Source organism: Vulpes vulpes, chromosome 8 (assembly GCF_048418805.1).
Source record: "Vulpes vulpes isolate BD-2025 chromosome 8, VulVul3, whole genome shotgun sequence".
Taxonomy (NCBI): Eukaryota; Metazoa; Chordata; class Mammalia; order Carnivora; family Canidae; genus Vulpes; species Vulpes vulpes.
In genome coordinates, this window is record NC_132787.1 from 9,607,317 (window position 1) to 9,633,567 (window position 26,251).

The window sequence follows — 26,251 nt, forward strand, 5'->3', positions numbered from 1 at the left end:
CAAATTTCCTATTTGACTTCTCTCTGCCCTAAGAACTATTTTTTGTGCCCTCCATGATTGTGGTTTGAGGACCGGGCATTTTATTTTCTGTCCATAATTTTCTCTGACTTGAGCAAGACCTAATAGACTGAAGGGAGAGCTCAGCTGAGTGGGAGTCTTCTAGTATCTGAGCTTTGCCCTAACTCCTAGTGTTTCATCAAACCTTTGATGTAGGAGCAGGAGCTCAATCCATGGAGCCAGAGAACAGCCCCATTTCTGTAGAGACTCACCCTCAGGCTTCAGGTCAACCCAGTTGTGTGTGTCACTCTGGCACATTCACTCTTCCAGAATCAGCCCTGTCATACACATCTCATTTCAAACGTCTTTCCCCTATTGCTTCCTCACCAGTCCCCTGTCAGAAAACAGTAGCCATTCAGCCTTCTTCTTGCAAGATCTGGGAATATTATGGAGAATACCAGAATCTGGCCTGTTCTCCCACATGGCTTCTTGGAGACCGGATGGAATAAGGGATTTGGCCATGTCACATGGCTGCAGTTGGCTGCAGAAACCCAGGTTTCCTAAGTAAAGCTGTTGCATTGTGTCCCTTTGTTCATTTAGTTGTTGGCCATAATTTTCGCTCTTGTTGCTAAAATCTGTGCTGTTGTTCATTCTAACACCTAAACTGTAAGTCTAGGTCAGCTGGGTGGCTCTTTTGGTTAAGTGGCTGCCTTCGGTTCAGGACAGGATCCCAGAGTCCCAGGATCAAGCCTCACATCAGCCTCCCTGCTCAACAGGGAGTCTACTTCTCCCTCTGCCCCTCCCTCCCTCTGCTCATGTGCTCAAGCACTCTCTCTCTCAGGTAAATAAATAAAATGTTATATAAATAGATAAACTTTATTTTTTTATTTTTTATTGAAGTTCAATTTGCCAACATATAGTATAATACCCAGTGTTCATACCATCAAGTGCCCTTCTCAGTGCCTGTCACCCAGTTACCCCATCCTCGTGCCCACCTCCCCTTCCACAACCCTGTGTTCGTTTCCCAGAGAACAAACAAACTTTAAATCTCCCACCACCTCTATATCACTTTGGCTCCTTTATTTACATGTATACAAAGAGGTGAATATTAAAACTTTGTATGTTTGCTAAAATAAGTCCCTAATATATTTCCTAGTTGGCTGAGCTTTGTGTTTGTATTTCTTAAGAAAATCCAAATAAAAATTATTAGTGCCAAAAATATCAAACATTTGAATCATTTGATCTTAAAAGTATTTGGTATAATAAGACATGTAGTGATGGGCTATGGATACTAGAGTGTCTTTGAAGAAAGGAAGAAGAGCCAAAGTGACCTTAATGACCTATTCAGAGTTACGTCCTTTTAGAGCTACGTGCTGTTTTACCAGTAATATAAAAAGTCCATATCACTCTTGCTATCGTTTCACTGTCTTTCTTATTTTTTTTTTGTTTATTGCACGTGTGGGTGGCTGTAATCTATATACCCTATGAAATTTTGGTGGCTCGTATTAAGCCACAAGTTCCTATTAAAATAAAGTTGAAAACTTAGAAACTATTTTAGATCTAGGTCAAAAGAAATGGCATCAACTTTTTGTGAAGTTTGTTTTTCTTATAGTCTTGGTGCTCCAAAAGATCTATGTAAGGCTGAAGGTATGAGCTCTTCATATTGCGTGAATTAGGCTGAAATTTTTTAAAACTCATTTTGGTATTTCAATAAAGATACTTACCAAATATGATTTCCGTCATAAAATTCATTGCTTCATCTGATAGATATTATTGAATGCCTGCCATGTGGCAGGAACTCTTCTAGAGACTGGAAATATTCTGATGAACAAGATAAAATCCCTTCCTTTACATTACTTTAGAATGAAGGAAATAGACATCAATCTGTGAAAAAATTATTACCTGGATTGGGTTCTAAATAAGCATTCTCAAATTTAACCATTTACCCTTTCAACCCAGTCATTGGTGATCTAAGGTCTGAGACAGTACATCAATATATCAGTGCGGGCTAATTGCTGGCTTGTGCCTGTATTGTGTAATCTGTGTGACAGACCTATGTACACAGGGCTGAGCCAAAAAGGCACCACTATTCATAAAAACATATAAAGAGGGTAAAATGAATAGCCAAGACTCTTTAAAGATTGCCCCATTTACTACTTCTCCATCTAAAGAAGGGAAATGGTTGTAAGGGCTATTTGAAGGCTGACCTCCATGGTGGATTTTCCTCTTGCTGCTAAAATGGCTTTTGTTCACACAGCTGTTTTCAGAACACTCTTTATAAGATTCCACCTGGCTTTTTCCTCTTAATATATAAAGTATGTGCTGGGCTTCGAGCCTATTAATAAAGCACAATAGGATTGTTCTGACCTTGATTCCTTATGGAAGAACCCCAATAGGGTTGTCAGTGTAGCTTTCACAGCTACTTTGAAATATTAGCTGTCTTTACAAGGCAAGAAAGCAGTACCATACAACATTCTGCTAAATTTGGTTGGGACAAAATGCATTTCTGTACAGTTCTTCAGGCCACATGTACTGGCATTTACTAATTTACACCATGTTCATGAGCTACAGGTAACAATTTTGCTCCAAGTCTGAAGCATGGGAAAATGAAGCAATTTAAGCTGCAAGGATAAGCTGGCAGAGATATGAGCAGAGCATTATAATTTTAAAGAGATATTCCTGATAAAAGATAGAAAATCAGGATGTAACATTTTGAGTCAGCCCTCAATGCTATAATTGTGTTCTGTCGTTCGGTATGTAATTTTTTAGCTTAAATTTTAATGGGCATTAACATACTCCATGGCAATGATACCAATGGGAAAATACATTGTGTACAAGAAAAAAAGAGATTGAAGCATACATCCAATTCATCATGCCTAATTAAGTGTTCTGAATTATCAGCTTCGATTGTTGCAAGTGTCATCTCCTTTGATGGTATTGGCCACATAATAGGAGACTGTCACCATCCCGGTTGTCTGTGGGTCTGTGATTGATCAATTTTTGACAACAAAGAAATGTTAACAGGGCTACATGGTGAAGCACTCACTGGAAAAATCCCTTTCACAATGCCTCTACCTAATTGTGGAGCACCACCATCGCCACACATGACATAGCAACACGATTAAATTTCCTTTTGCTCACATTTAGTGGGACCTATGGGGGTGTACAGAAATCAATGGGGGATCAGGAGCCTTGAAAATTACATACTTGAAGAATTAATGAACTATAATTCCGTATTACATTCTCAATCACATTGTGCTTCCTTTTCATTAATGAAACTAAATTGGTTTTACATAGACAGGGTACTTTTAAAAAATGCAATCATGCTTTTGCTCAGATTGAAAAAAAAAAAAAAACAACATTACCTGCTTTTTGGGTGAAGCTTGTTCTATCATGCAACATCAGTAGGAAATTTACAGACAAGAACTTATGTGCTGGGTTAACTCAACCTGTTGAAGTGCCTTGAAATCGGTCTTTAAATCCCTGGCTAGAAATTGTAACAAATTTCTTATTTCTTGTTCTTTTTAAGGAGAAAGATGTTTTTGAGTCAGATAGCCGTACCGAGTAGAGTGATAATCAAAGTCTTCTCTGAATAGAAAGGATACCTTTTAATAAAAGTTTTCACAAATCAAAATTTAGTGAATATTCAGAATGCTCTTAATATCTTAATAAGTAATTTCAGTTGCTTCTTCTTATTTCTGGGTCCGAAGGCATAAAAGCCTTTGGCCACAGTGTTCATATTTTATAAACTTGAAATCTAAGCATAACATTAGAAATCTTTAGAGCAGTGTAAAATGGAGCCATTTATATATTCAAATCAAAATTATTTTCATTATATGTGGCAGTGATTAGTTTGGCTAAAGAAAGTAGTCCGTCATGGCAGGCATTTTGCAGATACTGCTTTTAATTAACAGGCTGGCTATATTACAGTGCTTTTATGTACACACCACATACGCGACAGTTCAGAATCACAAATGAGCATGTGGCTGTCTAACCTTGTAAAGGCAAATGCTATCAGGATTCCTATGTCAGAAACAATTTCATTAATTTCTGGTAATGTTGTTATTATTAGGTACACATCCCTCAAATCTTAGCCTGTAAGTGTCAGTTCATATTTCCTTTCTAGGTGACTCTCTTTTAAATATTGTAGTGATGATATGATGAATTGTAAAAATATAGAATATAATACTTATTTTAGATGAATCAGATCCAGAGGCTTTTATGCTTCCATCCTCTCACTATTGTGTTTCATTTCCATGATATCAAATCTCAGATCAAAATTCAGTCTGAATAGAACTAAAGAATCACAAGTATAGGAATTGTCATTCCTATCCCATATTCTATGTAATATTTCTATTACATAGAAACCAATACATAGTTTTTGTAATAAAGTAAGCCATAATTTGGAAACAAATTATTTAAGGTTGGTTCCTCATTATGTGCTTCTGTACTCTTTTTCAGGAGACTGCAATACTTTTCTGGGTTTGAGCTTCTCACTTTTACTGAGCATGTATCTCATCCCTTACACATACTGAGCTACATTTTCTGCCATCAAACCATTTCTTCTATAATCAGATATCAAATCTCTTTCTTTTTCAACCTTCCTTTCATACAGAAGGTTTATATGACTCTCGTCTTGCTATTCGTGTTAACCACACACAATATATTTTTCCTTTTCCTTGCTGTAATTATTTCACATTCATACCTTGAATGAATTATTTTTGGATTAGTGTGATTTCATAGGCTTATTTATGTGTATTATTGGCGTTTGCCTGGATGCTCCTTTCAGGTTTAAAAATTCTCAAATGCAAATACCTTTTGCCACCATTCCCAACTTTCCTCATCAAATGGCTGTAGATGGTGGAAAAGTCCTCAACAGAAAAGGAAGTGATATAAAACACAGAGTATCGTGCTGGGTACATTATGGACCTATTTAAGCACCTTCTCGTTGTTATGGCCTTTATGTTTTTCTCTCATGCTCCATGTTCTAATTCATTCTATATCTAGTCCACGTTAAGCCACCCCCAGGGACCCCAATAGGACTCCACTTCAGGGTGACATATTGCTTGATTCTCTTCCCCTCCATGCATTCCTGTGACTCTGTCACTGAGTCAGACCCTTGCCTAGAATTTTGATGGCTAATTGGTGTCTATGGCTGTCTGTCCTCTGCTGTACCTCCAATCTGTTTCCCACAATACAATCAGAATGTTCTTTCTAAAGCATTAGTGATGATGTTGGATCTCGGCCTGAAATTCTTAAATGGTTTCTGAGTAATATTATAGTAAGGACTAAGCTCTTCAATGTGGCCTTCAAGCACTTTTATGACCCGACCCCTGCTTACCTCTTCAGCCTTGTATCTTGCTGTTTCTCTCATTCCACCCCAAAGAGACACACATGCACGTGCACGCATATACACACATGAGCTCATAAGCACATACAGAGGCCATATGATCCTCACAGAAACCTAGTTTTCTCTAGCCTCCTAGCATTTATACCTTTCTGTCTTTGCCATCTGCCTTCTCCTAAGTCCTATGTACTTTTGGTTTCAACTTAGGTATGTCTTCCTCTGGGAAGACTTCTGGGGCCCCAACATTCAAAGTGGGTACCACTTTTTAATGTTTCTGCATACCATAAGATTCCTACACCATAGCATATATTACCCAGCAGTGTACTATAAATACCTATTTGATCACCATTCTCCCCACTAAACCCATAAACTCCATAAGGATTGTATCTACACAATTCATGGTCATATTTCCAACACTTAGTATAGGACTGAGCATAGAGCTGCCACCAAATGCCTTTTTTTTTCCCTTAAAAGGCACATTTTTACCTTTTTTCACAATCCAGATGGATCTGAAGCAGAACAAATGGGCAATTGTATGTAGCTCGGGTAGGCCTACATAGATGCAGAAAAGATTTCTATACCTGAAGTAATTATATAGAAATTAAGAAAAAGAAAACCTAAGGATTATTGCAATATGAATAGTGTCCGATAATAATGAAAATGCTTGCATGCTCTTTTTTCCCTTTAGGTTTCTAGGCTGTATTCAAGTACATGCTGAAGTCATCATTCCCTTGTACCCTTTACTTTGATCTTTCTTTTAATACTTTTTCCTCTCTTCTTCACTTTCTCATTACCCTAGGGTTACTTAGAAAAATTTTGAATTGACAGTAGTGTAGAGGCCATTCAACTCTGATTTCTATTTCAAGAACATTTTTTTTAGATCCTGATAAAAAAGTCAGAATCTGCCCTAAAAGATGTTAGGTTCTTGCATCCCCTTTCTATTTGCTCATATTGTTTCACAAGAGAATTTCCTTAGCATTACATCTTAATTGCTGATGTATCTAAAAACCATGTGGAAAGATTACAGTTCCTAAAAAGTGGCATTGGTAAGTGAGGGTTGAGTTATTTTTTTTTAACTTAAAATAATTTAAGTACTTTTTATTCTGATGGATGAAAACATAGAATTTTCATGTCTCACTGAAGGTGTGAAACTTTATATCAGACAAAATATGTACAGTATAATAAGTATAGCACTTCACAATTTTTAAAATACTTTTACAAAAATTCTGTGAAATTGGTATAATAGTCCCTGTTTTTACAGATGATGAAACTGGATCAGCGAAGTTATCTAAGTTGCCTTGGATTGTAAGATATTAAATGGTTACTGCTAAGATTTGAATTCAAATTTTCTAATTCCAGATAGAGGACAATCCACCCTAATTGTAGTTATAAGTCAAATTATTATAGTCCCTATTGTTATTCAGGAAGCTTTTGTGTGTGTGCATGAAATCTCTGCTAGGTTAGATGCCAAAAAGGACATATGAACTATGTGATTAATGTCTTGTTTTCTTTTGCTAATTAACTTCATCCATTCCTGATAATATTAACCTCCTGTCCATGCCATTTCTTCTCCCTGACATTGTCGTTTCTTAATTCAGTGGTCTGTGAATGCTAATTACATGTTGACTTCTAAGGTTTCCTATTTGAAGTTTTAACTTTTCTTAAGGGCAAAGGTTGGTTTATATCTCTAAAATATGCATGTGTTGTCTAAAAGTAATTATGTAAACTAAAATATTTGGGAAGTATCCTCACTAATCACTGTCTCAAATTAGTCACCAAGACATGTAGTTGTACCTCTTAAGTAGCTTTTGAATCTATCCAGAAAATTTTCCCTGCCTCCATCCCTAATGCCATTGCTCTTATATCTCCTCACCTGAACTATAGTGAGAACATCCCAAAGCCCCTCCATTGGAATCCATTGTGCTAACCAACACCAGAGTAGTTGTTCTCAAATGCAAATCAAGCCAATTACTACCTATGTACAGTGACTCCCCATCATGAAGGAGATGGATTCTAAACTTAGGAATATGCAACTATCAAAATCCTATCCCTAGTTACCAGTCCAGTTTCATTTCTACCACTTCCCATTCCCTCTCCACTAGACTGTTCCCTCTAGCAATAATACTAATAAACTATGATAGAAAATATGCTGTGTGTATTGGACAACATATTCAATATTTCATGTGTGTTCTATATTTAAGCCATACAACTGTATAGCAGATTAAAATTCTATTTTAAAAATGAAAAAAACAAAATCCAGGAGGTTTTATTTTTTAAAGGTTTTATTTATTTATTTGACAGAGAGAAAGAGGCACAAGCATGGGGAGCAACAGGCAGAAGGAGAGGGAGGCCAAGCCGGAAGCCCAATGCAGGATTCCATCCCAGGACCCTGGGATCATGACCTGAGCCAAAGGCAGACACTTAGCCAGTTGAGCCACCCAGGCACCCCAAAATCCAGAAGCTTTAAAATTAAGTTGTCCCAATGTCATTCAATTGTTAAGTATCAAGGCAGATATTGGAATTCAAGCTACCTGATTTTATAATCCTGTCTAGACCAGGCTGGTGAATTGCATGTCCCTGTGTCTTTGTACTCACCCTTCCTGATGTCTGAAAGTACCTTCCCCCAATACAGAGCTTCCTAACACACTTTCATTCCTCTCTCAAACTTTATTTTGACAACCTTCTCACTCAAGAGTTAAAATTTAGGGATAAAGCCTTTCATCAATTCTTAGATGCAGGGATCCCTGGGTGGCGCAGCGGTTTGGCGCCTGCCTTTGGCCCAGGGCACGATCCTGGAGACCTGGGATCGAATCCCACGTCGGGCTCCCGGTGCATGGAGCCTGCTTCTCCCTCTGCCTGTGTCTCTGCCTCTCTCTCTCACTGTGTGCCTATCATAAATAAATAAAAAATTAAAAAAAAAAAAAGAAACAATTCTTAGATGCATGTATTTCCAAATATTTTAACATTTCTAAAATCAGGAGACGTTGAGGTGTATAGTTGTTTAATTGGCAGTATTTTTTTCTTAGTGATACATGAAATAATGTGCAGCATACAAATAATGAATAAGCAGGATTTGATAAAATATGGTAGTTTTAAGTTCAGCATCAGTTTTGATCCAAGTCTCTTAAAGGCTAAATCAAAAGAGGGGAGTACTTTGACAAATCTGAAATGCAGTGAGGGAGAACATTCTTGACTCCTTGAAGCAGTGGCTTTCTGACTTTAAAACGTACAAAGATCACCTGTGGACCAGGTAAAAAGTACAGATGACCAGCCTCCATCATCTGGGCTTCTGAATTTGTAGGTCTAGAACAGAGATTTTATTTTTTTAATTTTTATTATTTTTTTATTATTTTTTTATTTTTTTATTGGTGTTCAATTTGCCAACATATAGAATAACACCCAGTGCTCATCCCATCAAGTGCCCCCCTCAGTGCCCGTCACCTAGTCACCCCCACCCCCCACCCGCCTCCCTTTCAACCACCCCTTTAGAACAGAGATTTTAAGAACCTGCATTTTTATAAGGCATCTTCAGAAGATTCTGATTTCAATGGTCCACACATCAAGAACCACTGCTTTAAGGGATGTAAAACTGTTTTTAGTATTTAGCCCTCAAATGGAGACTCAGAATGAGTATGGATTAGTATGGGAGATGATGCTGATAATGCCTTCCTTCCGTGACAAATGCACAGGAATGATATTTGCAGATGTCTTTGTGTAGTCTCTTATGAAAGAAAAAATGAAAACATATTTCCTTGTGGTTTGGGGGAAAACCAAAATAATACAACTTACATATGCCACTTATATCTAAAACAAAAGATAGATTACTAACAAACTATGTGCTCTTCTGACAGTCCTCACAGATAAATTCTATATGTGTAAATATAATGTATATGTTTTTCATATATGTTTATATGTTATTTTGTATATCTGTTTATATGTACTTCATATCTGTGTATGTATGTTTGCTTTATTAAGGTGTGAGTCTGATAGGTTACAGGCCGCATCTTTATGCCCTCAGGGCTTCACCAAGTGCCTGGCATACTGCAGATACCCAACCAAGCAATGTGTTTTTATACACATGATGTCCTAATACAATGCTATACTTCTTTGAGAATACTATATAAATCCTGAAAACTGAAACAGTCAGCCTTGAAGACTATTAAATACTGATATCATTTAGCTTTCTCTTTGATAATGTCAATTATAAGCCATATTCAATATCTCTGCTGTGTCTTTTCCCTCAATAAAGAATTTCCTGACTATAGCTTATTTTGCTGCCCCCTTAACAAAAATATATGTATTTTGTTGTCAGATACTTTCTCCTGCAGGTGCAGCTCACTCATATGTATTAATAGCATTTGCCTCCTGACTTGAATATTTTTTTAACATAAAAACAACGTTAGGGACAATTTTTGTTGGAATTAGTAAGTCAAATATCATATCCTTTCATTACTGTAATGATACAGTTGACTGAACATGAAAACGGAAATGGTCCATCATGTGCTATCACGAAGTAGTTCATTAAACCATGGAAATGTGTTGTCATCTCATATATTACTTTTTTCCCAAAATAGCTGTCCTAGGGATATACATCATTATATGCAATATTCTTGACCTGTAGTAAATTTATTAAAATAAAATTACTGATAACCACAGTGGGAAGCTTTCCATAGGAAATAATCATAGCATTTTAGGGACCCAGAAGCATACTGACAATTCTCTATATTTTGTGCTATCTCTGACATTAACCTTTTATTTCTTCCAACCTATCTCTCAATGTATTTAGCAAGTCTAAAAATACACAAGGCCATTTCTACTAGGAATATCAATAGAACTGACAGTTCTATATATTCAATGAGAATTAATATTTATAATGATGGCCCTGGGGCGCTGTAAGTTCATTCTAAATCAGTAAAGAAAGATTGAGTTGTGTTCGGCATAGCTTTAATAGCTAATGGGTTTTCTTATCTAGTAATTATTTGGGAATATATCTTTCAATGGTATATATGATGTCTACTTAATTAGACTTAGTCTTCAGTTATGCAGGGTCACCCTTTCCCAAAAAATATGAATGATGATTTAATGGATGTAGTATTAGTACATTTATGCATATTCAAGTGATAGATCACCCCTAAAGCAGTGCTCTCTGCCTTTAGTTCAGGACTCAGGATTTTGCTGGTGCAGAGGCAGAAAAAATATCCACCTACAATTTCTCTGTTCTTTCTATTGCTACATTTTTTACCTTCGGTCTTGTTCTTTCTTGAACATCAGGTAAGAATAAAAAAAGAGTGTTTTATGGATTATTTTTTATGCACTCAAATAGAAACATGGGATTAAAGTTCAATTATCTGAACTTGCATCTTCAGTTTTTCCTTTTCCTTTTTTACCCATCCCATTTCTTCAGTCTGTAAATATGCTCAAGTTTTATTATCTTAAAATATTCTATGAATCTTTGCTCCTCCTTTCCTTGAAAAATACCAACATACCCCTCTACTTTCCTTCATGGTCACCTTCTTTGAAGCGTAATATATACTCACTGTCTTCATTTTACTGACCTTTCATTCACTTTTCAGCTTATTTAATTTTTTATCCCCCTTGCTCCCATCTGAATTGCTATCTCCATTGGCCTCTCTTACACTTTCATTCAATTTAACCCATTTGACACTGTTAACAATTTTCTCTTTCTTGAAATCTGTTCCTCCTCTTACTACTGAAGGTGCTTTTTCCTAGTTCTCTTCTTCCTTTTATTTCTCTTCCTCAGTCTTATTTCCTATCTTGAATACTCTCTGTAGCAATTCCTTTCATGGCTTTGTTTACAAGAGTATATATCAAATAATACCAAATCTGTGTTTTGTTTCCAATGTCTCAGAAACCCCAGTTACGTATTTTCAATGGCAAGCTGTACATCTTTGTCTACATATCTCATAGAATACTTAAAGTTCAGTATCAAAATGATCTCCCATTATTCTCTCCCTCCTACCTTCAACATGAAGCAGACACCAAGTCTTGTCATATTCTACTTCTTCATTATATCAACACCGATCCTCCCTGCTGTCATCATTTGTGGTCCATAGTGGTCTTCCTTCCTCTAATTTACCTTTCTTCCTACCATCTTTCTCTTTCTCTCTAATCCACCTCCAAACAGATCTGCCCATGTTCCTACCCTTCATTTACAGCATTCCAAAGGCTAGGACCAGACAAAGAATACTGATGCTTTATGCTTTTTTTCATCATACAGTTTTGGCAGTTAGTGGGAGCAGTTGCCCCTTGGGGGGAGTACCATATCAGAGTTCAGTAAATAATCTGTAATCCAAAAGAAGCTAGGCAAAGAGGAGAAATAGCCAAGCCATAAACTGCCCAAAGCAGAGAGTAACAACCCAGGTTCAAAGCTAGAACCAGGGCATTTTGGAAAAGAATGAGCAGGGGTCCTTGGGAGCTTGTTATCTGCTTCTTGCAGCCATCAGCATGCTAAGAAAGCTTCAAGAGACCACTGTGAGTGAACAGCCTTTACTCAAAAGCTTGTTTGTCTCTACATTGCGTTGAGGATAATATCTAAAATTTGAGCTCCAGGAAATAACTCCCATCATCATCTGGCCCCACCTTGTATCTGTAACCTTGTCTCTGGCTACTTGCCCTCACATAAATATGCACCTGCCACACTGAGTCACTCAGTCTTTTCTAATCGTTGTCATCCTCTTGTATCTATACATCAGCTGTTCCCTGTGTTTGGAATTCCTCTACCAGTTTGTCTTTCTAATTAGTTTAGAAGTCACTTGCTTGCCTAGCCTTTCTGGCAGAGCGCATACCTCTATCATAGTCCTTGAAAATGTATCTCTAGTGAGTTGTTAACATGTTTGTACTGACTAAACTAGCTTCTGAAGAGCCGGATCTCACTGGGTTAGTGCTCTTAACAAATCCCCTCATATCCCTGGGGAAGCACCAGCTTGCTATAAAACTGTCAATGTCTGTTTCTTTAGGTAGAAGAATCTCTCCAGGTTGATTCCCCCTTTCTCTGTTTCTTCAGTTTCAGTTATACATCTGACTTCTCCTCCTACTCCTTCCCCCTTTGGACTGATGACCTGGTAATACTGCCTTCCAGGTTTGGGGGTTGTTTCATCCCTGCATGTTTCTCATATGTCTTAACGTTGTACACCCCCACCATCTCTAAGGGCAAGCTCTGCTCATCCTTCTTTCCTGGTTAGACTTTTAGATGAGCCCCTCTGGATAAGCACCTACTTTCTTGGAATGGGCACTAGCTCATTTGTTGCTGAATCCACAGTGTCCAATGTGGTATATGGAACTTATTAGACTCTAATAACATTTGTTTGATTGAATTGGACAGAAACACACTGAAGGAAATTGCAGAGACCTTACTCCCTTTTGGATCTTGCCAGCTACACTGGATTAGAATCGTTAAATTAGAGAGACTGTGCCCTTCCTCTTCTGTGTGTTATGGAGACCAAAGAAGCTGAAAGAGCTTATGTTGGTAACTTATCAATAATGCAGACTGGTACTTTCCAACTGCTGTGCTTGACAGAGTGGACCTGAAGGCAGCGTGCACCATGAGTATGTTTGTGCCCAGAGTCTGTGAGCCTTAACAGCTTAACCTCACCAGAACCCTAGTGTCTGGTACCTAGACATCCTCTCTTCAATCAGTCCCCCACTGATAAAATTCGGGAAGTGGGCAATGAAAGATAAATATTATGTTATCCACCCCAAGGCAGATTTGCAGTTGGATTTATCTCCTGCTAAGATGGGCTGCTCAGAAACTCAGTCAAGTTAAATCACACAGTAGGCAAGCCCAAGGAGCTCTCTGAACTGGAGGATTGCATTCGAATTTCTTGGCTCTCTGTCAGACTGGCCTCTGCAACTTTTCATTAAATGAGCCTGAGATTTATCATGGGTTAAAAGGTTATTGTGCTTAAATTATGGGATTCTGATGTCCACTCTACTTAGGTGAACTAGACAGCTGATTCTGTTCATAGCAGAGAGTCTTTGAAGTAGATGGTGGTGTCAGCTGTGAAACAGCACTAATGAGCTTTAAGGAAAGCCTACTAACATTAATTTTATTCTTTCGCAGAATTTTTTTGTCAGTAATATGAGGGATCAAAGATTCATAAGAAATGCTCTCCACTGTAGCCTTATGAGCTCAAATAGCGGGTCGGTTTTAGTAAGGCACATGCCAAAATAGCTATAAAGCAAGTCAGTTATGTTAGGAGACGTATGATGAACTAGTAGTAAGTGCAAGAGTCCTCAGAGGGAAAAAAAGAGTCTATCTCAAACTGGGCCTGAACTTCTAGCCCTTTCAAGAGTCTTCTTTCCATAAATAGGCTCATTGATTTCCCCCCCCAAAAAAATTGAGCAGCCTGCTGCCCACCAACCCTTCACATAAACCCCAACCAGTTCTGCCTTGAGCTGCCCAACACCCCATGGGGACTGATCTGTTGAGTTCAATCAGTATTCAGGATTGTAGGGCTCCTCCCCCTGTGACATGGTTTCCCCATTCCTAAAAGGAGGCTTCTCAGCCTGTGTTCCTAAACTGATACCCTTACAAAACTTCTGTTTCTTATTGTGAGGTTAAAATACTGTGTTTCTGTTAAGTACCCCCCACCATTTTCATGGCTTCTGCAGTTCTCAAGCTCACAGTTTCCCTTTATACAAACTCCTCCACCTTTATTACTCCTCAATTTCTATAACTAATTTCCTAATTTCTGTTGCCAGTTTTGGCTCCATTTCTAGGGACAGTTTGTTAACTTCAAAACTTGGAAATTGCTCAGTTGTTGACAGTTATGCACCATTAAATGATTAAAAACCACTTTCTGTCTATTGTATATACACACATTAAGCTGAGAACACATATTACTTTTTATTATGCATTTTAATAGCTTAATTGAGTTAGAATTGATTAATAATAAACTGCATGTATTTAAAGTATAAAACTTGGTAAGTTTTTATATATATTATACACCTGTGAAATCATCACCACAATCAGAATAGTGAGCACATCCCCCATCACTCCCAAAATAATCTTGAGTGGAGCTAGCATGGATAAATTAGCTATGATGCTCAGGCTTTAGGTTCTAGAAGAAAACAATTGAATGTCTCTATTTGGAAGAGTATGTGAGCATGTAGAATAAAATGTGTTTAGAAATAAGCTTTCTCATTACTTTGGAATGCTAAACCCCTTTTATTCTTCCAATGTCCAATTCATTGCCTTCCATGGTTTTATTTTGTGATTTACTTTGTACAATAGGCTAGTTATTTTAACCATAGCAGTGTGTAAATCACTATAAATTTGGATTTTTTCCTTTGCATTATGCTTACATTAATGGTTGCTTCATTAAAAAAAAAAATTCTTTTTAGAAGAAAGCACATTTTGTGTATTCACTGTGGTAGAAATTCTTGAGTGCATTTAATAAGGTTACCTGACTATGGACATGAAGCCAAACAACCAAACAACTATCAAAAACTAACAGAGTATTTTCTTGGAAATCTACCTTCTGGGGCGCCTGGGTGGTACAGTCAGTTAAGTGTTGCACTCTTGGTTTTAGCTATAGTCATGATCTTGGGGATATAGGATTGAGCTCTGTGTCAGACTCCCTGCTGGGCATCTGCTTGGGACTCTCCCTCCTCCTCTCCCCCTCCCGCACAAATATATAAAATCTTTAAAATATGGATAAAAGGATGTAGTATATACCTACAATGGAATATTACTCAGCTGACAGAAAGTATGAATACCTACCATTTACATAGATTTGGATGGAAATGGAGTATATTATGCTAAGTGAAATAAGTCAATCAGAGAAAGACAATTATATGATTTCACTCATAAGTGGAATATAAGAAGTAGTGCAGAAGATCATAAAGGAAAGGAGGGAAAACTGAATGGGAAGAAATCAGAGAGAGAGAGACAAACCATGAGAGATTCATAACTATAGGAAACAAACTGAGGGTTTCTGGAGGGGAGGTGGGGGGTAGATGGGGTAACCGGCCGATGGGCATTAAGGAGGGCATGTGATGTGATGAGCACTGGGTGTTATATGCAACTGATAAATTATTGAAAACCTCTGATAACCTACAGAATGGGAGAAGATATTTGCAAACGACCTATCAGATAAAGGGCTAGTATCCAAGATCTACAAAGAACTTATTAAACTCAACACCAAAGAAACAAACAATCCAATCATGAAGTGGGCAAAAGACATGAAGAGAAATCTCACAGAGGAAGACATAGATGTGGCCAACAAGCACATGAGAAAATGCTCTGCATCACTTGCCGTCAGGGAAATACAAATCAAAACCACAATGAGATACCACCTCACACCAGTGAGAATGGGGAAAATTAACAAGGCAGGAAACCACAAATGTTGGAGAGGATGCGGAGAAAAGGGAACCCTCTTACACTGTTGGTGGGAATGTGAACTGGTGCAGCCACTCTGGAAAACTGTGTGGAGGTTCCTCAAAGAGTTAAAAATAGACCTGCCCTATGACCCAGCATTTGCAGTGCTGGGGATTTACCCCAAAGATACAGATGGAGTGAAACACTGGAGCACCTGCACCCCGATGTTTATAGCAGCAATGTCCATAATAGCCAAACTATGGAAGGAGCCTCGGTGTCCATCTAAAGATGAAAGGATAAAGAAGTTGTGGTCTGTGTATACAATGGAATATTACTCAGCCATTAGGAACGACAAATACCCACCATTTGCTTCAACATAGATGGAACTGGAAGGTATTATGCTGAGTGAAGTAAGTCAATTGGAGAAGGACAAACATATGGTCGCATTCCTTTGGAGAATATAAAAAGTAGTGAAAGAGATTAAAGGGGAAAGGAGAGAAAATGAGTGGGAAATATCAGAGAGGGAGACAGAACATGTGAGACTCCTAACTCTGGGAAATGAACAAGGGGTAGTGGAAGGGGAGGTAGGTGTGGGGATGGGGTGACAGGCACTTAGGGGGGCACTTGACAGGATGAGCACTGGCTGTTATATACTAAATGTTGGCAAATCGAACTCCAATAAAAAATATTTTTAAAAAAACTACCTCTGAAACTAATGATGTACTATGTGTTGGCTATGTGTTTATAAACAATAAAATTACATATATGTATATTATATATATATATTTAGAAATTTGCCTTCCTAAGGCCAAAGGTTATATTAGGTCATGAGTCAACCTGGGAGATAGAGATGAAGAGATTCATTTATAGGAAATGTTCACCTATAAACAACCCTCCATGGCCCTCCATGGCCCCATCAAAATAGGGAGATAAATAAAATAGATAATAGAAGATGACCAACTAAACCCTCTGCAATGAGATCCCAAACTATAGGTCATGTTTTATGGTACATTTGACATCCTTGGCCTATGACAAAATAAAACTTGAAAGTCACAGCAATAATTTAAGACATTGAGAAAAATAACACTATTATCAATGTGGAGATTGGGGAATGGTTTCCTCAAAATGTAGGCACAAGTAACTGGCTCATTTTGTTCTTTTTTTTTCATGTTTTCATATCTTAATGTCATGTACCAAAAATCACTTTGTAAATGCCTTCCTTGTGGGGAATTCTATATAATATGAAGAGAGCTGTGAGTAATAATAGTAACTATTGGTAGGAGTCTTCTTTTTTAAATTAGGAAAAGGCAGTAATCACATATAAAATTTCAGAATAATTAGCTTCATTTGTAAAGGATCCGATAGTGGAAGAGTTCTGTGAAATTCTAGAAACACAATCAGAGTAGAGAGAAAGTTTGGGTCAATCAGTTAGAGAAAATAATTGTGTACAGGCTTTTGAGAAACCCTTCTAGATGGTGATCATAGGACTTTAATTTCAGGGTCATCTTTTAAAAGGACAGGGGGCACCTGGGGGGGTGCAGTTGGTTAAGTGTAGAACTCCTGATTTTGGCTCAGGCCATGGGCTCATGATCATGGGATGGAGCGCTGCTTCTGGCTCTGCACTCAGCATGGCAGCATGGAGTTGGCTGGAGATTCTCTCTCTCTCTCTCCCCCCCTCTCCTACCCTTCACCCACCCCTCTAAAATAAATAAATAATCTTAAAAAAATTAAAAAGACAGGCTATAAAGGATATTATTCATCTACTTCATAATGTTCAAGAATGAAGAGACATGTGGGAAAGCAAACTAAAATTGCCAATCTACCCATTTGATAAAATTAATCTTCTGGAAAATTTTATGTTTTCTGTATCTGAAAATGTTATCAAATTACATGTAATGAGCAAAATAGTTAATATAGTTAAGGGATCAAAGGTAACTTTAAAAAATTGAATAGCTTTGCATTTCAGACTCACCACAGACATTGTATTAAAAGCAATATCCAAAGGCTCTGCACTGTGAATCCCTGATTATCAGCAAACAGACCAGTCATTTTCTGGGGTCAGTCTCCTCAAAGTATAGGTGAAGATGCTTACATGTGTGATCTGTGTTTCCTGAGCCCCTTCAGTTTATGTGTTCAGGATAATTTCACTTTCTTTGCAGGGATTCTAAGAGACAGTATTCCCGGAGGGTGCATTGTCTTACTAGTAATCAAAACCTTTTGCTTCATTTGCTTGTTTTTTATCTGATGATTTTAACACAGTCATTGTGGGCTTCTCCATTTCAAGTTGGGCATCAGGTCCTATCTATGTTACCTTCAGATAGTCTTCTGGATCATTCCCCAGACCTAGCATCATCTCTTCATCGAATCCTTTCCTGTTTTTCCAAACACTCTTATTCAATCCATCTGAGATTACCTTTTTGATTTTTTCAGACTTTGCTATTTATAAAGTGGGTGGCTCAATTTTCTCTGTGTGAGCTGGAGATGGATACTTGGCGAGGGAGAGAAGACCCATAGGAGAGGAAATAATTACTTTCCATTCATAGAAAAAATGGAGAGGAAAGTTAACTAAGAAGCACACATATTAATACATCAGGTTATACTCCCACTACAGCAGTCTTTCTTGCTTTCTACATTATGAGCTTCTCAATGTCAGGTCCCATGTTCTCTCCATTCATGTATTTCCAAGATCTACTAAATAGCAAGTTCTCAAACTGATAGCATGAATGAGTATATTAATTAATATAAATATGGTCATCCATGTCTTATGTATCTTACATATGCTTCTAGAAAAAATAACATCCATATTCAGGGGAGAAGAAATAAGAAAGCAGGGCAAATAATATATAGATTTCCCATACATATGAACTTGAAAGATATAGGTTTCAGGTAGTTTATATGGAGTATAGTATTGAATTAGGGGAATAACAGCAATAACAAATTGAGCCAAAATACATTAAGACTTAATCACACTAGAAATTTATTTTTCACATACTGGCCTAAAGTGTTTCTGATTGACAAGAAGTTTAGGGAATCAAACTCCTTCTCCCTTTTGCCTCCCTTACCCCCTTACTCCACTTCCTGGGACCTTATTAACTGCCTCTAGCCAACAGAAGGGGAAGAAAGAGGGTGAGGCCAGCAATCCGCTTCCTAAAGCATTGGCTGCTCGTATGTCATTGGCTGAAACTCAGGTATTTTAGCTGTGTGCCAAGCAAGAAGAGGAAATAGATTCCTGTGAACTATTAGTAATCTCTGACATAAATAGGATTTTATAACTCTTTTTATTCTTTCTAGGAATTTATTAGTGGGTTCTATGACTGTATTTCTTTTCAAAATAACAAGAACTTAAATATGTGGATAGAAAAATTTACAGCAAATGAATTTATCAATTAATTTTCCCTGCCTATCTAATAAGTTTCACTCTCTTTGTTGAGGAATTTCTCTTGCTTCATTGGCACAGGAGATAGTAGAGCATAAAGAATTACAGAGGCCATCTCATAGTTTAGGGAGAACATGCCATTAGGGTATAAATAAAGGTGATTTAACAAAGGTTTTTCTGTTTTTTTAATCACTTGCTATCAATTAGAAGTATAGAGTGCTTAATTTTATATTTGTGTATTACAGCTATTTTTATTAGTTATATTTGAAATAGTTCCAATTAAAAAGTGGGACAAATTTAATAGTTACAGTGTAGCTTTAAAATCTCAAATTTAAGTTGAATTTAGCATAACTGAAAGAAAATCTTGGTTAATTGGTTAATAAAATTGGTTAATAATATTGATTAATTGATTAATAAAACGACAGCTAGCAGTATATGCCATATTCCTTAAATAGCCCCCCAAAAACAAAACTAAACAAAACAAAAAAACCTGTGTAGCTGAATCTTTTAAGTCTGCCCCTGTGATGTTCTATAAGTCCAAAGATTCTTGTTGCTTTGTGCTGGTTACTGAGGACCTAACTTTAAAAGACCAATACTTAAATTCCTAAGCTCATGACAGAACCATTTCCTTTGAAGAAAAACAATGGCTTAAGTAAGTTTATTTCATTAATTCTCTTTCCATTGTTTTGAAACACTCATATCTGAATTCAGATGCTCCCCACTCATGACTCAGTCCTGTCTGTTGAGGATGCATTTGTCAGAGATCAACAGATATTTTCTGAGGCCTACTGTACACCAGACTGTGTCCTACAAACAATGGGATTCGGAGATGAATAATGTAATATTCAGGCCCTCTGAGGACTCACATTTGGAAACGGCCTAAGTGCCCTTCAATGGGATGAATTGATAAAGAAGATGTGTTATGTACACAATGGAAAGTTATTTAGCCATGGGAAAGAAGGAAATCCTGCCATCTGTGACAATGTGGATGGACTAGAGAACCTTAGAGTGCTAAGTGAAATAAGTCAGACAGAGAAAGACAAATATAGTTTGATCTCACTTAGATGTGTAACCTAAAAAAGCTGAACTCACAAACAGAGTAGAATGGTGGTTACCAGGATCAGAGAGTGAAGGAAATAGGAAGATGTTGATCAAAAGGTCACACTTCCAGTTATATGAGTAAGTTCTTGAGATCTATGTGCAGCATGGTGACCGTAGTTAACAGAGACCATAGCCTCTGCCTTCCCACCCCCAGACCAGCCATTCCCTAGCCCTGGAAATACATCACATGTGAGAAGTCCCAGCCTGCTGGTAGGGGACAGGAGGGAGTGAGGAGCTAGGAGCCTTACAAAAACTGAGGCACTTGTAGGTCCTGCTCATCTCCCAGGTTCCCAGGGCAGAACTGGAACTGGGGCCCAGGCACAGCCACCAAGGCTGGGCCTGGGTCTCTCAGCCATTTGGATTTGTTTCCCTGTCCCTCTGTTGGCTTGTAAGTCTGTTAGTCTATTGCTGGGAAGCTCATTACTATGGGCCCTGGTACCTTCCCGGTCTGTCTGATACCATTAACCATAAACTGATCTCTTATTATTATAAAAAAAAAAAAAAACGTAGTATATATTGGAAAGTTGCTAAGAGCATACATCTTCAATGCTCTCACCAGAAAAAAAGAAATGGTAGCCTTATGAGGTGATAGAGATGTTAGCTAATGCTATGGTGATAATCATTTTGGAATATATGAGTATGTCAAGTCAACAAGTCTTTATCTTAAACTTGCACAATGTTATAAGTCAATTATTTCTCAGTGAAGCTGTGCAGGTTAGGGGGGGGGGGCAGACTAACAGACACTCAACTGACTGTGGAAGTTTCAACAGCAATTGCAGCAGGAGAACTAGACCCCAGACAACTTGGCATGGCATTTTGGATAATAAGACCTGAGAAGAGCCTGATTTTGATGAGACAAAAATATTATTTTGATGAGTCAAAGTAAGGGAATGTGTGTTCCACAGAGAAGGAGCCTTGTAAGGTAAAAGGATAGGCAGGAGAGTCTAATTCCTTTTTTTTTTTTTCTAATGACACATTTATTCAGCGCCATGATCAGACTATTACATTTAGCAATCAACAGCATGGGTGCAAAAAAAAAAAAATCTACATTAAAACCCTTAGTTGGAATGCTTTACACTTTCCACAGAACAGAAACTAAATGAACCTGTTATACAACTAGTCACAAATACAGTCCTCGAGTTTTTTGACCATACACATGAGTATTGTCTAAAACATGTCTTCTATGTAGCAGCTAGGCCCTGCCACCACTGTGCTTGGCTGAGTTCACAAATCTGTTGTAACCTGTAGCTTTCCTGTCACTTCTCTGGCTCTCCTCTCCTGCTAAGCTTTGTTTCCTGGCAGTAATTTAAAACCTTCTGCCACTGCCATAGCTGCTGCTGCTCCTGGAACCACCATAGCCACCTTGGCTTAGTAGTTTGGCAAAGTATTGTCCTCCACCACCATAGGGGCCAGAGCTTCTGCCTCCAAAATTTCCTCCTCTCATGGGTCCAAAATTTGAGGATTGATTTTTGTAATAGCCAAAATCGTTATAGCTTCCGCCACCTCCAAAGTTGCTTCCATCATTACCAAATCCGTTATAGCCATCCCCACTGCTACCATATCCACCACCACCTCGACTGCCACTGAAGTCACCTCGACCACTGAAGTTCCCTCCATGACCAAAGTTGTCATTCCCACCAAAACCACCTCCACGACCACCACCAAAGTTTCCAGAACCACTTCGGCCTCTTTGGCTGGATGAAGCACTAGCCATCTCTTGCTTTGATAGGGCTTTCCTTACTTCATGGTCGTGGCCATTCACAGTGTGGCAGTTTTGAATGACAATCTTGTCTACAGAGTCATGGTCATCAAATGTCACAAAAGCAAAACCTCTCTTTTTGCCACTGCCTTGGTCAGTCATGATCTCAATCACTTCAATTTTCCCATACTGTTCAAAATAATCTCTTAGATGATGTTCCTCAGTGTCTTCTTTAATGCCACCAACAAAAATCTTTTTCACAGTTAAGTGGGCACCAGGTCTTTGAGAATCTTCTCGTGAGACGGCCCTCTTTGGTTCTACAACTCTTCCATCCATCTTGTGTGGCCTTGCATTCATGACTGCATCCACCTCCTCCATGGTGGCGTATGTGGCGAACCCAAAGCCTCTGGAGCGCTTGGTGTTGGGGTCTCTCATTACCACACAGTCCATAAGTGCTCCCCATTGCTCAAAATGGCTCCTCAGACTCTCATCGGTTGTATCAGAGCTCAAACCCCTGATGAAGAGCTTCCACAGCTGCTCAGGCTCTTTAGGAGACTCTGACTTAGACATGGCAGCGGTCGGAGGGGAGACGTGAACGATGCTTACTGTCCAGGGGCAGAAAGGAGAGTTTAATTCCTATGCAAGAGAGAGGGAAGGTCAGTTCAAGTCTCAGAACACCCCATCTGTGGAAGGAGTATGGTGGAAGATGAGGCTAGATGGCCTTGGTCATCTTTTGGAAACATTAATTAACGTGAAGGATGCATATGAGCTCCTGTTCTAATCTATTCTGCTTGTATCGATAAACTTCATATCTATTGCATAAATATTTGTAAATTATAAAAACAATGTAGTTTAATTTTAGAAGATTTATAAAACGAAGGAATATACAAAATGAAAACAAATTGTAATATTTACGAGTTGAAGATAATTGCTGTCTTATTCATGAATGAAATACATGCTTACATATTGCAATATTTTATTTTTCACGTTGATCCTGCCTTTTTTACATGACATTTATCATAAGCATTTTCTCATGTCATTAATGATTTTCAAAAACATTTAATAAGCTGTGTAGCATTCCATTTTATGCATGTGCCGTAACTGATTGAATCACTCCCTCATCACTGTACATTTAGATCATTTTCTTTGCTCTAGCGGCACAATACTGAAATAATATAGATAAAGCTAGACTTCTAATGCTTCGCATTGTTGAAGATACCAGAAGGACAAACTTCTTACCCAGACTCTTTATGATGTTGGAGCTCGCCTCTGAACAGCAGCGGGATGAATTCCTGGGCAGTGTATCTGCCATGGAAAATTACAGGTAGCTTGTGGCAGCTGTGTTCATATAGAGATTGGGGTTCTCCTATCCCTATAAATTTTAAGAATCTGAGTGTGTGTGTGTGTGTGTGTGTGTGTGTGTGTGTGTAAGTCATGATATGATGGAAACTGGATAAGAAAGATAAAATACGTGGCACTTAGTAGCCAAACAACTGTCAGTTATTTTTGCTTTCTTATTCCCTTATATAAGATAATCAAAAAATGTGGATTAAAGGATTTTTTCTTTTTAAAATACAGTATCCAAGTACAGAATTAGTCTGTGTCCATAAGATCAGATACTCAGGACCAGAAACCCTTTGATCTAGTTTTTGGTGTTGCCTTCGTGATAACACTGGGTTGTATAACTAATTGAAATGATCATGGAGAAGTAAGTTGTTGAAGTGAACAAAAAATATAAATAGTCAGAAACAGACTTGATTAAGTAACCTTCTATCGATAGGACCAAACGGTTGCCATCAGCCTATGTGGCTGAGGTTGTGGAGCACCATGAAAGAATCAGCCTGTCTTTAAAAAACCCATAGTGTTTCATCTCATTGTAATTGCAACGAGTTATTGGTTTGTTCAGTTGCTTTCTTTTTGGCAATTTTTTCCCTTCAATTATCCATGTGGGAGAGATGTGATGTTTTGTCACCGGCTGAGAAACCTGTGTCAGGCTGATGGGTGGTTAAGCAGAGATGGAAGCAGATGGTTATAAGGAAATGGTCTGAAAGTAGATAGTCTGTCAGAGACCTGACACTTGCTCAAAGCCAACAGAAGCCACCTATCAGTACATTTCATGGTTAGGACCCACTCAAAGCTGTATCCGAGGACTTCTTATTCAGATATATGGAAACTGTAGAGTTCCGTTTCTTTGATTATTGGCATCACTGAGCTCATTTGGCTCAAAGCAGTATTTCCTGTGATGTAATTTTGTCAGTTTGCAAATAAATGCAGACTATCTATTTTGACTGTCATCTTTACCATCCCTGACATACCATTCAAAGCTCATTTTCCTGAATAGCCAGTAAGTGAGCTCATCAAAATGCATAAAGCCTTTTTTAGCACCGTATTAATAATTAGAAAATGTACAGCAAATTATTACAGAAAGACTCTCTAGCCCTCTTATTCCTACTGGATAGTTTGAAAAAAAAAATCAGTTTCTTTCTTCTCCTTCTGGAAATAATCTTGAGGTAGATCAAGTAGGCAGTCTAATCCTTGCTATTAGAAAGTGGCTCCGGGAAGCATAGGAATTAAGACTTTCCTGCTTTTTACCCCGATTAAGAGCAGTCTACTTATTATTGTAGAACCAGCAGATGCTTCACATTCATATTATTTTGGGGGCCTAACTATAATGTCATCTAATGTATGAAAATTTCATTCCTTTTTTTTTATTGTTTAACAATTTCTACATATTTATTTTATTTTATTTTATTTTTTAATTTTTAATTAATTTTTATTGGTGTTCAATTTACCAACATACAGAAAAACACCCAGTGCTCATCCCGTCAAGTGTCCACCACAGTGCCCGTCACCCATTCCCCTCCAACACCCGCCCTCCTCCCCTTCCACCACCCCTAGTTCATTTCCCAGAGTTAGGAGTCTTTATGTTCTGTCTCCCTTCCTGATATTTCCCAACATTTCTTTTCCCTTCCTTTATTCCTATTTCAAAAGTAGGTACTTGATTACAGTATAATAAATGAATAAATGTCTTAAGTGATTTACTACTATTTGCAGGAATAAGTCTGGAAGTTTCTGCTCAGCCATGTTTACTCCAATGGCTTACTCCTCATTGATCAGAGTTTCAGAGTGAAGTAATGTCTCTCCTGAATTCACATATTTCTTCATCTGTATTACTCCTTTAGGCCTCATGATATCTACCTTTTATCTACCTTGTATCTACCTTTAGGCTTCATGATATCACCTTGTTTGTGCTAGTGCTGTATCTTTTTTTGTTAGACCATGAGCTCTTGGGTATATTCCCATAATATTATCATCTGTGTTTTATATGATAGACTTTTGATATGATAGACATTTGATATGATAGACTTGTTGAATGAATGGATTAAAGTATTTCAGGTCTCATGTCCTACACATTAGCTACCTTGTAAAAAGGGATAGACCTGCAAAGATGTTTAAGCTTTAATAAAGGAGTTTTCACAGTTCCTTTTTGTGAAATGCTTTGTTCAACTTGTTGCTCATACATCTGAGGGAGTTTCAATGCTATGTTAAAGCATAAGTATTTATTCTTAAATATGCATCAAGAAGCCATTGGCAGTGCTCCTCAGCATTGTTGACAGCCCTTTGTTTTCCCTTGACACTCTTGCCCTTGGTTTCTGTTAGACTTGTGATCTTCTCACCTCACTGCTAACAATTCCTCCTGGAGTTCCTCTTCCTTTTCTACCTCCCTTGTTTTCCCCCAAGATCTGCTCTTGGTTCTTTCTTGTCCCTCTCTAATCTCAACTTTAGTAGTTTCATGCAGCCAGTTCTGATTTTTGTAGCATCTTGTACAATCAGTTCTGATTATGCTCCCCTCGTGTCTCCAGCCCTGGTATCTTTTCCCAGAGCGTCTGTCTCATTTTTCTCTCCATCTAAACCTCACTCCTAGCAGAATTGCTATCCTATTATACTCAACATTTCTACAATGAAGCTTCTGAATATCCTGAATGTGTATTTTTTATGTATATGAACAAAAATAGACACATGGTTAAAAACTCAAACAACATAGAACTTAGAATGAAAAGCAGTAGCTCCCTGACTCACTTTCTAGAAGGCTTTCTTAAAAGAAGTTCCTTCCCTGAACTGCAAAAGCAGAAAATGCCCCCAAAGACAATCTTTTTCTATTTCCCAAAGATGGTACGTGACTAGTATCATACCAGATATGCAAGAGAGAAGTTAATTTATGACCTACACAGGATGACTTAGGACAAGCATAATTCTCTTATGAAGGTCCAATTGAGACAAAATGCTAGGGGGGACCACTTTTAATTTTAGTATATTTATACCGTGCTTTAATGTCAATTTTAGACATTACCAACAACCTTCTTGATATGACAGATGAAGATTTGCCTCCCA

At 37.9% G+C, this 26,251-nt stretch overlaps 2 protein-coding genes across 4 annotated transcripts in view; one reads left to right on the forward strand and one right to left on the reverse strand.

The window, feature by feature from the left end:
* The window catches only part of NELL2 (neural EGFL like 2), a 324,469-nt gene that overhangs the window by 263,274 nt on the left and 34,944 nt on the right, over positions 1–26,251 (forward strand). The gene's annotated exons all lie outside the window — the stretch shown is intronic.
* Positions 20,617–25,764, reverse strand: LOC140599885 (heterogeneous nuclear ribonucleoprotein A1-like). The gene has a single exon (XM_072765494.1). It carries the CDS (start codon positions 22,427–22,429, stop codon positions 21,467–21,469), a length of 963 nt encoding a protein of 320 aa, XP_072621595.1. The 5' UTR covers positions 22,430–25,764; the 3' UTR covers positions 20,617–21,466.